Raw genomic sequence first — 13,317 nt, 5'->3', positions numbered from 1 at the left:
GAAGGGTCGGCCATTTAAAAGTGAAAGAAAGTCCATACTCTCTTTGTCACCATAATTAAATCTATCCAAAACGAGTTCAAGTTTTGAGATGAAGATAAAACACCTGCATAGCGAAAGCTCAAAACTAGAATAGTGTACTTCACCAAATAGTTGTGAAAACAAATCCAGTTAGCAACAGCGAATTAGTAGGTCTTGCCGGTGGCCCGACAGAGAGAAAATTGAGTTCTTTGTTTACATTGAGTACTGAGTACCTGCACGACAGATGGCGCTGTTGAAGTACACCCCCTACCTGCATAGCGATCGCTGGCGGATTTTTAACGTAGAGTTTTCTGTCGAGCAACAGAGTTGCAGCTTATATAATCACCGGCTAAGTTAAATGTTGAAAAAAATATATATGCAAAGAATTCTATAATGCCTTTTCACTAAAATTATCTGACAAAAATATTTTACTTAACTCCCACACAAAATAAAGAAAACAATGTAAAGCTCTGCAAGTAAATGCAAATTATGAACAAAACCCTATATTAAATTCTATTACTGTAGACTTAAAAGAAATTCTATTACTGTACTGAATACTCACGAGCAAAGTATGTAATTTGCAAGAAGAACTACTAAAGATTATGAAAACTAAAAAACCTACATTTGTAACTAAAATTGGAGAAGAATCTTAGACCTGGAGATGAAACTGAAAAATATTTTGTAGTAATCATACGCAAAATAATTTTTCTATAATACAAATAGACTACCAAGTCATATTCCTCAACACTTAATCGTCATTATCACCATACCATAATCTTCTAGGTCTCATAAGGATAGTCCGACACCTTTGATCTTAATTGAGTAACTGCAAATTTGAGTAAGGTTAAGGTACTGTACAGTATAGAGGCTGAAACAAGATTGGAAGAGATCTGAGGGAATAAATGAAAGTAAATGATGCCAAACAATGTAGCTCATTGTTATTTACATCAATTTATTTGTTCTCTAAAAAAATAAATTTTCAGTTTGACCCACCAACTGATAAAATCCTAACATTACCCATTATCAAAAATAAAAAATTACAATTTCCTTTCCAGCAAATACAAGGCAAGAATAAAATTTAAAAAGCTTTCGTCAAAATGTATCATCTAGGATCATCATAGCTACATTAAAAGCTACAAGGGGGCAGAATGAGTGAATTTTATCCCCAAAACACAAAAGTCATATAAATAAAAAACTCACCTGCCACTGGCATTGGTAATGTGCAGATTTTTAGGCAGAGGGTGATCGTGCTCCAAGATAACACCTATACGATGTGTGTGCATCCATTTCTGCCATATGTTAGTGTCTAAAGTACAAACAAGTTTCCAGAATGTTGCAAACTGAGGAAACTGATCACTGAAAAATAATAAAAATTCTTGCTCTAAAATTCTAATTACTTATTGAGTATTATTTGTATAGGGCAGATTCTTTTTGTAAATAAATCATGTATACATTAAACATACATCATACAATATAACTACATTTATACAACATTCGTAAACTTTCTCCGGAATTTTACCTTGCTCCAGCTGAAATTGGGTGACTCTGGCCAGGATTCAAGTAAAACACTGGATAGCCATTCTTGACACAGTCAGGAATGGTGAAGTACACCTGGTTTGAAGTAAAGGACTGAAATTCAACTAATCTGATGTCTGTTTCTCTAAGATGCTGCAAAGTGCTCCAGTACTTGGCAACCATGCGCTGGCGATATTTGGAGCGCAGCTGGTTGTTCACGTCATTTGTGACATCATTCAAGAACTCATACGTTGCTGTAGAGAGAAAAGAATTCTTTAGCAAGCAACAAAATTTGTACTATACAAAAGTGAATAAGATTTAAGTTAACTTTCAATGATACAATATAGATCTTGAATTCGTATGAAAAAGTCTGATGAAAATCGACATACCATACAATCGCATACAATAGATAAAATCATCAAAAAAAAAAAAAAAAAAAAAAAAAAAAAAAAAAAAAAAGGGTGATTGCAAGCAAGAAAGATAACTGCTTAAAATACAATAATAATTATCTAGGATTTCAACTTTCCACTTGAGTCCGGGGTTTGATTCTAATGTGTAATATAAATTTAAAAATCATTATTCAAAGATAAACAATTAGGATACTGCCTGTAAAATATCAACAATAACTTATAAAGATCTTGCAGTTTATACTTGCCTTCTATCCAGACTTCGGTGTGGACAGTTGATTGCGTTGGTGGCCATAAGGCTCTCATGTGATATTCAATAAAAATGGAATACTTCCATGGTAAGACTAGAATTAGCTGAAATAAAAATTTATTACATTTCAGAGTAGGAAAATTTACCATAGAATCCTTAACCATTACAAATTATCTTGTAAATACAAAACTGCAAATACAACAATCAGGGATAAACTTCTACTTATTGTCACTTCTGTATTCTAATTAACAAGTTAAATCATAATTACTTGTATTTGATCATCTGATATAGTAACTTCTTTGATTGTGTAGCCCTCCCTAAGGCGACAGGACAAGACAGCATTGAGTGTTGTATTTAACTGTGACTCCTTCTCTTTCTTTCTGATGAGCTCAGTGGCTTCTTGAGAAACAGGCTGCAAATTGAAGAACCTGTAGAAAAGAAATACAACTTGATTCATCAAGGTTTGGTCTGACGACCTAGCACTGAAATCAAGAGGTTATGTAGTGCCATATTGAGATGGCAAAGATAAGGAGTTAAGAATGAATGGACAGAAAGACAGACTTGAAAAGTACAAAGATCTACTATAAAGGCAAAACTGGAGAAAATCCCTATGTTGTACAACGAAGTAAAAATCAGAGAGGCTGGATACCAATATGGAAAAATAAAACATGAACATAGATAAAAGGTTAAAATATAGATGCTACTAATGGGCAAGGGAATTTAGTATTGCCTACAGTACACCATGAAAGGTTCTTTGATGGCAATAAATCATTATAAGGGGAAAAAAAGTAATGTTTCACCTGACACAGTTAATACCTATAGCTTATCACAGTCTGAGATGCAAAATAAATAGAGTGAGGGCTCCTAAACCTTCAATTGAGAAATGTATAAAAAAAGCAATATTTATATAAAAATGTTATTTTCCTTAGTAAAATAAATTTTTGAATATACTTACCCGATGATCATATATAGCTGCATCCCTGCTGCCCGACAGAAAAAACCTACGGGCGGAATACGCCAACGATCGCTATACAGGTGGGGGTGTACATCAACAGCGCCATCTGTCAAGTAGGTACTCAAGTACTCGATGTCAACAAAGAACCAATTTTCTCCTCTGTCCCACTGGTTCTCTATTGGGGAGGAAGGGTGGGTCCTTTAATTTATGATCATCGGGTAAGTATATTCAAAAATTTATTTTATTAAGGAAAATAACATTTTTCAATATCAAACTTACCCGATGATCATATAGCTGATTCACACCCAGGGGGGTGGGTAGAGACCAGCATTACAAGTTGACATTATGAGCTAAGTATTCAGTATTTCATTTTAGCAGTTATTCAAAATAACAAGCATAAAATAAATAAGTACCTGGTAAGGAAGACGACTTGAACAACTCCTAGGAGCTGAAGTATGAAGGGTTGCAACCCATACTAAAGGTCCTCATCAAAACCTCTAATCTAGGCGCTTCTCAAGAAATGATTTTGACCACCCGCCAAATCAAGTAGGATGCGAAAGGCTTCTTAGCCTTCCGGACAACCCAAAAATATTTCAAGAGAAAGATTAAAAAGGTTCTGGAATTAGGGAATTGTAGTGGTGGAGCCCCCACCACTACTGCACTCGTTGCTACGAATGGTCCCAGAGTGTAGCAGTTCTCGTAAAGAGACTGGACATTCTTAAGATAAAAGACGCGAACACCGATTTGCTTTTCCAATAGGTTGCGTCGAATATATTTTGCAGAGATCTATTTTGTTTAAAGGCCACGGAAGTTGTGACAGCTCTAACTTCGTGTGTCCTTACCTTCAGCCAAGCTTGGTCTTCCTCATTCAGAAGGGAATGAGCTTCTCGTATTAACAGTCTGATAAAATAGGATAAAGAATTCTCTGACATAGGCAAAGATGGATTCTTAACTGAACACCATAAAGCTTCAGACGGGCCTCGTAAAGGTTTTTAAAATAGAACTAAAGAGCTCTTACAGGACATAATACTCTTTCTAGTTCATTTCCAACCATACGATAAGTTTGGAATACCGAACGATATTGGTCAAGGCCGAGAAGGCAGCTCGTGTTTGGCTAGAAAACCAAAATGTAGAACATGTAGCCGTTTCGGATGAGAATCCGATGTTCTTGCTGAAGGCATGAATCTCACTGACTCTTTTAGCTGTGGTTAAGCATATCAGGAAAAGAGTCTTAAAGGTGAGATCTTTCAGGGAGGCTGATTGAAGTGGTTCGAACCTGTCTGACATAAGGAATCTTAGAACCACGTCTAAATTCCAACCAGGTGTAACCAAACGACGCTCCTTCGTGGTCTCAAAAGATTTAAGGAGGTCCTGTAGATCTTTATTGTTGGAAAGATCTAAGCCTCTGTGACGGAAGACTGATGCCAACATGCTTCTGTAACCCTTGATAGTGGGAGCTGAAAGAGATCGCTCTTTCCTCAGATATAAGAGGAAGTCAGCTATTTGAGTTACAGAGGTACTGGTCGAGGATACGGATACTGACTTGCACCAGTTTCGGAAGATTTCCCACTTCGATTGGTAGACTCTAAGGGTGGATGTTCTCCTTGCTCTAGCAATCGCTCTGGTTGCCTCCTTCGAAAAACCTCTAGTTCTCGAGAGTCTTTCGATATTCTGAAGGCAGTCAGACGAAGAGCGTGGAGGCCTTGGAGTACCTTCTTACGTGTGGCAGACGTAGCAGGTCCACCCTTAGGGGAAGTGTTCTGGGAACGTCTACTAGCCATCGAAGTACCTCGGTAAGTTATTCTCTCGCGGGCCAGAGGGAAGCAACTAGCGTCAACTTTGTCCCTTCGTGAGAGGCGAACTTCTGCAGTACCTTGTTGACAATCTAGAACGGAGGGAAAGCATATAGATCTAGATGAGACCAATCTAGTAGAAAGGCATCTATAAGAACTACTGCTGGGTCCGGGATAGGTGAGCAAAGTATTGGGAGCCTCTTGGAAATCGAGGTTGCGAAGAGATCTATGGTTGGCTGGCCCCAGGTGACCCAAAGTCTCTTGCATACATCCTTGTGGAGGGTCCAATATGTTGGAATTATTGTCCCTTCCTACTGAGACAATCTGCTTAGACATTCAAGTTGCCTTGGATGAAACTCGTTACTAGTGAAAAGTCTAGACCTGTTGAACAGGAAAGGAGGTCACTTGCGAACTCGTACCATGTCAGAGAGTAGGTCCCTCCTTGCTAGGAGATGTACATCAAAGCAGGGAGTTGACCGTGTTCACCTCCACCACTTTGCCTTGAAGGAGAGACCTGAAGCTTCCCAGGTCAGACGTACTGCCAGAAGCTTCTTGCAGTTGAAATGCATTGTCCTTTGACTCGAGTTCCATAATCCCGAGCATTCCCTACCGCCTAAGGTCGCACCCCAGCCTACGTCCGATGCGTCTGAGAAGAGAACGTGGTTGGGAGTCTGAACAGTCAGGGGAAGACCCTTACAAAGGTTGATAAAGTCCTTTCATCAAGTCAGACCAGACTTATCTTTCCGGAAACCGGGATCGAGACCGCTTCTAGCGTCTTGTCCTTTTCCAGTGAAGAGCTAGATGATACCGAAGAGGACGGAGGTGTAGTCTTCCAAGTGACACCAATTGAACCACGGATGACAGTGTCCTAACCAGACTCATCCACAGCCTGACAGGGCCGTGTTCCTTCTTCAGCATCTTCTGGATGGATAGCAGGGCTGGGGGTTGATCGTCTTGTTCAGCCATGTCCTCATCAGAGGGTTCCTCATCCGAAACTGATGAGGAAACGGCAACGGAGTGGGCAACGTCTGACTCGCTGAATCCGGTCGCACTGGTGGATGCGTGACGGAGCCGGACACAAGATCATGGTACTGCTGCACAGTCTGTGAACTGTCAACCATGGGGACGCGAGGAAGTACAGCGACAACCCGAAACTGTCTAGACTGTCTGGGTTGTGCAGACAACCCCCTACCGGGTTGCTGAGGTTGCCGCACTGCGTCACAACAAGTCACCTCTGCTGGTTGTTGAACGTCTTCCTAGTGACACACTGAACGTCCACAACCACCTCCGAGAGTCGCTTAACGTCAACGTGCGACTGGCAACCCACACTGGGTCGCACCGGTGGAGGAACCATCTCAACTGGCGGACGTGAGTAGGATACCTCAGCGTCAACAGGGCGTACAACCAACCGGTAGGAAGGTTGTTGGCTAGAAGGTTCTTCTCCGTAAAAAATCCTCTATCAAGGACTAAGCTTGGACTGCATGTCTTGCAACAAAGCCCATTAGGGTCTATGGGAGCAGGTGTGGCAACAGACGGGGTTAGCGACTGAAGCGGGACCATTTACCATCCCTGGAAGCATGTTATGCTTTAATAAAGTCCATAGGAGGCTAAGCAGCTTAAGGTTCCTCTCCAAATGACAGAGTCCTCAAGGGAATATCAGAAGGAGGGAGAACAGCACTTTCTCATCTACAGGAACCATGTCCGAGAAAAGCTAGGTTATCTCAGTGAGGGTTTCACTGGTGCATAAGCAGCAGACCAGAAGGCAACGTTAAGTAACTGCTTGACAGTCTGTGAACTGTCAAAAACTGAACTGTCAACCACAACAGGTGCGTGAGGACATACAGCACTGGTGCATTAGTAGCAGACCAGAAGGCAACGTCATGTAACTGCTTGACAGTCTGTGAGCTGGCAACAACCAAAGCTGTGTGGGGAAGCCTCAACTCCTGACTGACTAGTCTGCTGCGGGCGAGTGGCGGTAACCACAGTGGGTTGCGGAGGCTGACACACCGTGTCAAAACACGGCAGCTTGTGGTAGCTCACGCACGGCAACGGAGTGCTCCGTGTGTCTGTGGGAGTCAGCATGCGTCTGGCAGGGTTGACTGCGCATGGGTGGAGGAGCTCTCCCAACAAGAGTGTGGGAGCAGGCAGCCATGCTGGGCGCACAACCGTGGCAGGCTGTAGGCCAACGGGTGCATCGTCAACCTTCTCCGCAGTCGGAGTGTGGGAGCAGGCAACAACCAAAGCGGAGTGGTGGTGCGTGGTGGGGACTGCCGTGGGTTGCGGAAACTAACGCATCGCGTCAAAACACGGCAGCTTGACTCCACCTTCCCACTGCTGATGCGGTAGCTCACGCATGTTAACGGAGGGAGCCGCACGTCGGCTAACGTTAACATGCGTCTGGCAGGGTCGATCGCGCATCGGAGATGGAGCTCTCCGCAGCCGGAGTGTGGGAGCAGGCAGCCTCAGCGTGAGCTGGGCGCACAACCGTGGCAGGTTGTAGGCTAACGAGAGCAGTGTAAACCTTCTCCGCACGAAACTCCTGCATAACCGCAGCTAACTGAGTCTACATAGACTGCAGTAAAGACCACTAGGGTCTACAAAAACCGGCAACAAACGGAGCTACTGTCCGTTGTGACTGAGGGTCTAAAACAGCTGGTGCGGCAACAGACGGAGTTACTGCCTGTTGCGGTACCACCTTGCCTCTCTTGGGAGGTGTGCAGTCGTCGGATGACTGCAGCGAGTCCGAACTGACCCAGTGGCTACACCTAGGCCGTTGGACTTGCGCGGAAGGGACCGACTTGCAATTAAAAAGCTGCAAGATTTGGTCCATGGTTTCTACGAGAAACCTCTTCCGCAGACGAGGAATAAATGGGCTCTCTCGTCTTTGTGTGGGTGGGGCGATCACGTCGGCAACGTGTGTAGATACACCCGAAACCACGGAGGGAAACGTCTGTTCGTCGATCAAGGCCTGTGGAACCCATAAGTCCTTCGACATTACTTCTCCCCTGGGCTTGGGAGCTTGTAAGAGGTATCGGACTAGGTGAACAACTGGCACGAACAGACGAACCCTCGAACGCAACACTGTAACACTTTGCGCATATCACTTTATCACTTTTGATTTTTTGTTTGCACTTATTTCACTGAAATCGAAACTTTAACTGATTTCTACCTGAAACACGCAATCCTATCCTTCATTAAGAGGTAGTAATTGCGAAAACAGTTTACAATGCAACAGAAAAACATAATTAAAGATAAAGAATTCAGTGGCTGGAAAAGAGACTAAACACTAGATCAAATAAACTACGTTTAAAATCTCTCACCGCATAAAGCCTGGGAACAAGAATAAAACTCTAGAAACGTTTTACCTTCTTCCCCTACAGCGACTAGGGAGAAGAGTAAAAAACGAGAACAACGTTACCCGCTTGAACGAAACGTTTATTCTCCTCTCTCTCCCTCCGTCTCTATCTCTCTCTCTCTTCTCTCTTGACTTAGAACCTGAGAGAAGAACCCAATTATATATCGTTAAAACATATTATTTGCTAAAGGAAAAAACTGAAAGGTTTCCCAAATAAAAAGTTCCTTTATTTAGAATTTAAACCATTTAAGCTAAGAAAGAATGAACGAAACGCTAGAATCGGTTTACTCTTACTGCAACGTGAAACCGTGAAATACTCTCTCTCTATCGTAACGATAGAGCGCATGTTGAACGTTCTGAACGTCAACAACTGCGGAGACTAAACTAAACGTTAGTTCATCTTTGAAAACAGTACGAGACTATCAAAGAAATTCTTTCATAAAACATTAGAATTAAAAAAGTATTAAATTCTTAAAAGGTAAATACGATATCACGGGCTCAATGTTAATTAACTTCGGTTCCAAGTAAGGACCGCCTACTATTAGGAAAGGTCGCATATAAACAAACATAAAAATTAATTTTTATAAGTTTATAATAAATGGAAAGTTAATCGAAGAGGCCTATAAAGGCGGAGAGATATAAAATAAATAGATCTATAACTTGTTAAGCAAAATTACCAAAAACCTAAACACACTTCCGTCTAAGGGAAGGGTCGGCCATTTAAAAGTGAGAGAGAGTCCATACTCTCTTCGTCACCAACACTTCCGTCTAAGGGAAGGGTCGGCCATTTAAAAGTGAAAGAGAGTCCATACTCTCTTCGTCACCATAATAAAATCTATCCAAAACGAGTTCAAGTTTTGAAATGAAGATAAAACCCCTGCATAGCGAAAGCTCAAAACTGGAATAGTGTACTTCACCAAATCGTTGTGAAAACAAATCCAGTTAGGGACGGCGTATTTAGTAGGTCTTGCCAGTGGCACGACAGAGGGAAAATTGGTTCTTTGTTGACATCGAGTACTTGAGTACCTACTTGACAGATGGCGCTGTTGATGTACACCCCCACCTGTATAGCGATCGCTGGCGTATTCCGCCCGTAGGTTTTTTCTGTCGGGCAGCAGGGATGCAGCTATATATGATCATCGGGTAAGTTTGATATTGAAAAAAAAAATGTAATAAATCAATATTAATACCTCACCCCCAACACTCAAAATACAGTAACTACATCTCCATATGCACTTGTCAGAAAACAAAACTTAAAAGAAAAATGTCTTTACCTGCTGGTTGCATAATATCCATTCTCTAGACTGATTCCATGAATGAAGTTCTGGAAACCCCACAAGAGAAGAGACTTGTGGTACTCATTCATGTCATATTGATAATCATCTTCCTGTAAAGATAAAAATAACTGAAAATTTTTCAACTTCAATACAGTTATTCCACAATTGATGTTGCAACCATTAAAGTTCAGTCAATGATATAAGTAACCTAGAGGAATGTTACTAAAAAAGCACGAGACCCAAAATACAATCACTCATTCAAAATATCTATTAGATGTCAAAGCACTCAAAATTTCCTGATACAACTAAACTAACAGTTTTGTACTAGTTCATATTGGTCAAAAATTTCAGACCACACAAAATTGTTGTAAGGCCACTGCAAACAAAGCACAGCAACATAAACTTGACATTGAGAGACCACCATTTTTAATGGTACATTACACAGAAATACGGTAACATTTGTAAACAACCTTATTAATATTTTAAATGTAAAGTATTTTATATTTGTAGTATTACACTTTACTTACTATGGGAGGTAAAGTTGACATATATGCCCCACAAGTTGCCATAGCCAAAAAGTGCATAAGGTCAGAAAAAGGCACAAATCCCAGGGATGCCTGTGGATGGTAAACAGAACCGAGCTGGAGAAAACTGCAGGCAATGGTTTGGTTTCTCAACTGGACAAGAAGCGAGTCGAACATGGTGGCATCAGGAAGGCTAATCACCCCATCAGTTATAACAACAATACCTAGAAAATGTAATTTTAAAATGTTATTTTCCTTAGTAAAATAAATTTTTGAATATACTTACCCGATGATCATATAGCTGCATCCCTGCTGCCCGACAGAAAAAACCTACGGGCGGAATACGCCAGCGATCGCTATACAGGTGGGGGTGTACATCAACAGCGCCATCTGTCAAGTAGGTACTCAAGTACTCGATGTCAACAAAGAACCAATTTTCTCCTCTGTCCCACTGGTTCTCTATTGGGGAGGAAGGGTGGGTCCTTTAATTTATGATCATCGGGTAAGTATATTCAAAAATTTATTTTACTAAGGAAAATAACATTTTTCAATATCAAACTTACCCGATGATCATATAGCTGATTCACACCCAGGGAGGTGGGTAGAGACCAGCATTACAAGTTGACATTATGAGCTAAGTATTCCGTATTTCATTTTAGCAGTTATTCAAAATAACAAGCATAAAATAAATAAGTACCTGGTAAGGAAGACGACTTGAACAATTACTCTGCCTTTTTAAGTACGTCTTCCTTACTGAGCCTCGCGATCCTCATAGGATGCTGAGCGACTCCTAGGAGCTAAAGTATGAAGGGTTGCAACCCATACTAAAGGTCCTCATCAAAACCTCTAATCTAGGCGCTTCTCAAGAAATGATTTTGACCACCCGCCAAATCAAGTAGGATGCGAAAGGCTTCTTAGCCTTCCGGACAACCCAAAAATATTTCAAGAGAAAGATTAAAAAGGTTCTGGAATTAGGGAATTGTAGTGGTGGAGCCCCCACCACTACTGCACTCGTTGCTACGAATGGTCCCAGAGTGTAGCAGTTCTCGTAAAGAGACTGGACATTCTTAAGATAAAAGACGCGAACACCGATTTGCTTTTCCAATAGGTTGCGTCGAATATATTTTGCAGAGATCTATTTTGTTTAAAGGCCACGGAAGTTGTGACAGCTCTAACTTCGTGTGTCCTTACCTTCAGCCAAGCTTGGTCTTCCTCATTCAGAAGGGAATGAGCTTCTCGTATTAACAGTCTGATAAAATAGGATAAAGAATTCTCTGACATAGGCAAAGATGGATTCTTAACTGAACACCATAAAGCTTCAGAAGGGCCTCGTAAAGGTTTTTAAAATAGAACTAAAGAGCTCTTACAGGACATAATACTCTTTCTAGTTCATTTCCAACCATACGATAAGTTTAGAATACCGAACGATATTGGTCAAGGCCGAGAAGGCAGCTCGTGTTTGGCTAGAAAACCAAAATGTAGAACATGTAGCCGTTTCGGATGAGAATCCGATGTTCTTGCTGAAGGCATGAATCTCACTGACTCTTTTAGCTGTGGTTAAGCATATCAGGAAAAGAGTCTTAAAGGTGAGATCTTTCAGGGAGGCTGATTGAAGTGGTTCGAACCTGTCTGACATAAGGAATCTTAGAACCACGTCTAAATTCCAACCAGGTGTAACCAAACGACGCTCCTTCGTGGTCTCAAAAGACTTAAGGAGGTCCTGTAGATCTTTATTGTTGGAAAGATCTAAGCCTCTGTGACGGAAGACTGATGCCAACATGCTTCTGTAACCCTTGATAGTGGGAGCTGAAAGAGATCGCTCTTTCCTCAGATATAAGAGGAAGTCAGCTATTTGAGTTACAGAGGTACTGGTCGAGGATACGGATACTGACTTGCACCAGTTTCGGAAGATTTCCCACTTCGATTGGTAGACTCTAAGGGTGGATGTTCTCCTTGCTCTAGCAATCGCTCTGGTTGCCTCCTTCGAAAAACCTCTAGTTCTCGAGAGTCTTTCGATATTCTGAAGGCAGTCAGACGAAGAGCGTGGAGGCCTTGGAGTACCTTCTTACGCTTGGCAGACGTAGCAGGTCCACCCTTAGGGGAAGTGTTCTGGGAACGTCTACTAGCCATCGAAGTACCTCGGTAAGTTATTCTCTCGCGGGCCAGAGGGAAGCAACTAGCGTCAACTTTGTCCCTTCGTGAGAGGCGAACTTCTGCAGTACCTTGTTGACAATCTAGAACGGAGGGAATGCATATAGATCTAGATGAGACCAATCTAGTAGAAAGGCATCTATAAGAACTACTGCTGGGTCCGGGATAGGTGAGCAAAGTATTGGGAGCCTCTTGGACATCGAGGTTGCGAAGAGATCTATGGTTGGCTGGCCCCAGGTGACCCAAAGTCTCTTGCATACATCCTTGTGGAGGGTCCAATATGTTGGAATTTTTGTCCCTTCCTACTGAGACAATCTGCTTAGACATTCAAGTTGCCTTGGATGAAACTCGTTACTAGTGAAATGTCTAGACCTGTTGAACAGGAGAGGAGGTCACTTGCGAACTCGTACCATGTCAGAGAGTAGGTCCCTCCTTGCTAGGAGATGTACATCAAAGCAGGGAGTTGACCGTGTTCACCTCCACCACTTTGCCTTGAAGGAGAGACCTGAAGCTTCCCAGGTCAGACGTACTGCCAGAAGCTTCTTGCAGTTGAAATGCATTGTCCTTTGACTCGAGTTCCATAATCCCGAGCATTCCCTACCGCCTAAGGTCGCACCCCAGCCTACGTCCGATGCGTCTGAGAAGAGAACGTGGTTGGGAGTCTGAACAGTCAGGGGAAGACCCTTACAAAGGTTGATAAAGTCCTTTCACCAAGTCAGACCAGACTTATCTTTCCGGAAACCGGGATCGAGACCGCTTCTAGCGTCTTGTCCTTTTCCAGTGAAGAGCTAGATGATATAGAAGAGGACGGAGGTGTAGTCTTCCAAGTGACACCAATTGAACCACGGATGACAGTGTCCTAACCAGACTCATCCACAGCCTGACAGGGCCGTGTTCCTTCTTCAGCATCTTCTGGATGGATAGCAGGGCTGGGGGTTGATCGTCTTGTTCAGCCATGTCCTCATCAGAGGGTTCCTCATCCGAAACTGATGAGGAAACGGCAACGGAGTGGGCAACGTCTGACTCGCTGAATCCGGTCGCACTGGTGGATGCGTGACGGAGCCGGACACAA

The 13,317-nt window shown here is 42.4% G+C and overlaps 1 protein-coding gene across 1 annotated transcript in view; it reads right to left on the bottom strand.

Moving 5' to 3' along the window:
* Positions 1-13,317, bottom strand: part of LOC137623054 (KICSTOR complex protein SZT2-like) — a 362,398-nt gene that overhangs the window by 320,460 nt on the left and 28,621 nt on the right. Inside the window, exons 6-11 of the mRNA XM_068353692.1 lie at positions 10,098-10,318; positions 9,568-9,680; positions 2,459-2,618; positions 2,189-2,294; positions 1,538-1,787; positions 1,219-1,374 (exon numbers count right to left, since the gene is read on the bottom strand). Of these exons, the coding sequence (XP_068209793.1) occupies positions 1,219-1,374; positions 1,538-1,787; positions 2,189-2,294; positions 2,459-2,618; positions 9,568-9,680; positions 10,098-10,318 (1,006 nt within the window). The remainder of the gene's footprint in view (positions 1-1,218; positions 1,375-1,537; positions 1,788-2,188; positions 2,295-2,458; positions 2,619-9,567; positions 9,681-10,097; positions 10,319-13,317) is intronic.

Source organism: Palaemon carinicauda, chromosome 30 (genome assembly GCF_036898095.1).
Source record: "Palaemon carinicauda isolate YSFRI2023 chromosome 30, ASM3689809v2, whole genome shotgun sequence".
Taxonomy (NCBI): domain Eukaryota; kingdom Metazoa; phylum Arthropoda; class Malacostraca; order Decapoda; family Palaemonidae; genus Palaemon; species Palaemon carinicauda.
Note: the sequence above shows the minus strand (reverse complement) of the source record. Positions and strands in the feature narration are given on the sequence as shown.